Source organism: Propithecus coquereli, unplaced genomic scaffold (assembly GCF_000956105.1).
Source record: "Propithecus coquereli isolate 6110/MARCELLA unplaced genomic scaffold, Pcoq_1.0 Scaffold143, whole genome shotgun sequence".
Classification (NCBI taxonomy): Eukaryota; Metazoa; Chordata; class Mammalia; order Primates; family Indriidae; genus Propithecus; species Propithecus coquereli.
Window position 1 is genome coordinate 2,071,046 of NW_012138636.1, and position 1,394 is coordinate 2,072,439.

The 1,394-nt window shown below is 46.5% G+C and overlaps 1 protein-coding gene across 1 annotated transcript in view; it reads left to right on the forward strand.

Annotated features, from left to right (window-relative positions):
- Positions 1-1,394, forward strand: part of ATP10D (ATPase, class V, type 10D) — a 59,182-nt gene that overhangs the window by 38,710 nt on the left and 19,078 nt on the right. The window contains exon 11 of the mRNA XM_012639892.1: positions 19-117. Within this exon, the coding sequence (XP_012495346.1) occupies positions 19-117 (99 nt within the window). The remainder of the gene's footprint in view (positions 1-18; positions 118-1,394) is intronic.

Sequence of the window (1,394 nt, forward strand, 5' to 3'; positions counted from 1 at the left end):
GGGCCTTTGGGGAGTGAGCGCTCGGGCCGGCCCGCCGGGGGCGCTCGCGCTGCGGGCAGCGGAGAAGCGGCGGGCGACGGGCCCGGTTCCAGACAGGCGGCCTTCAGCAGCCCCATGGTAAGTGCGAACGGCCGGCGGCGTCTTCCACGTCCCGGTGCGCGGTGGAAGAACAGCTTTGCGACCGCGGCAGAGCAGACTCCGTCTGTTCCCTGCCTTGGAAGACACTGCTAAGTGCAGCTCAGCGGAGCGACGCGCAGCATTAGAAGTATAAACAAACAGCGTCCCAGCATCCTGATTTTTGAAATAATTCGATGTTGAGAGGTAGCGTACCATTTCTGAAAAATGTATTTCTGGTCGGGGCCGATCATGTCTGAGCCGGAAGAAGTCTGCCTTGGTTTAAGCACCATGGCTCACTCCCACAACCAGCAAACCTTACCAGAGTTATCTCGGGGGCAGGTAAGCATGCCTAACAGATAGGGAAGTTCACAGGCTTTTTTTAAATGGCTCTGTAATCTCCCATATCCCACCAGACTTGTCCTCTTGCCTGTTCCTAGCCTCCAGAAGGGCATTTTCTAGTATTTTTATTTCAGAGAGCAACAGGATGTGTTCTTGAGTCCCAGTGGGAAGCGTCAGGAACTAACTGTCTAGTCACGCCCATTAACAAATCCATTTTACTACAGAAAAAAATAGAGGACCCTGCAGAAGGTGGGAAACCGAAGAAAGACACTTGTGTGATAGAATTAGAAATCAAAGCTTTGCTGCACTTAAATATTACTTCTCTATAAGCTTGACTTCCTTCCCCGCCTTTCACATTTTATTAACTCTTGCGTTTTACCAAGACAAGGATCCCCCAGCCCACGAGACTGGCAACACCTCTAAAATAGGTCACATAACAAGAATAAGTCAGCTTCGGGGAACCCTTATGTTGCTACATTGAATTTGTTGTATAATTTTCAGAGTAGAGACGTGATATGAGTAGACCCCAGGAATCTCATTTGTCCTGGGAAGGCCTTGAAGGGATCTGCTGGCTCTTTTCAAGTTGCTACCAATGTGCAATTGCAGCAAGTGGAGTATTGTTTTAGTCTGTCTCATTTCTGTGGCACAAAGGATATTTTATAAAATCTGTTATATGATATCTTCTCCATATGTCAAACTATGTCAAACTTCTAGGCTTAATTTTTCTCCAACTTTTGGAAAGAAAGAAGGAAAGAATGCACACAGTCCCTTGTCTACATTCATTCTGTGGCTATATTAGATATATATTTTTCTTCTGTTTTCTATGTATATGTTTTCTTCTATTCTCTCTTTTTACCTGTCCCTCTACTGAACTTTTACATTTTCCACCCACCTGGAAGTGAGCACATGTCAGCTCTTGTTTAGAAGGAAGTAGCGTG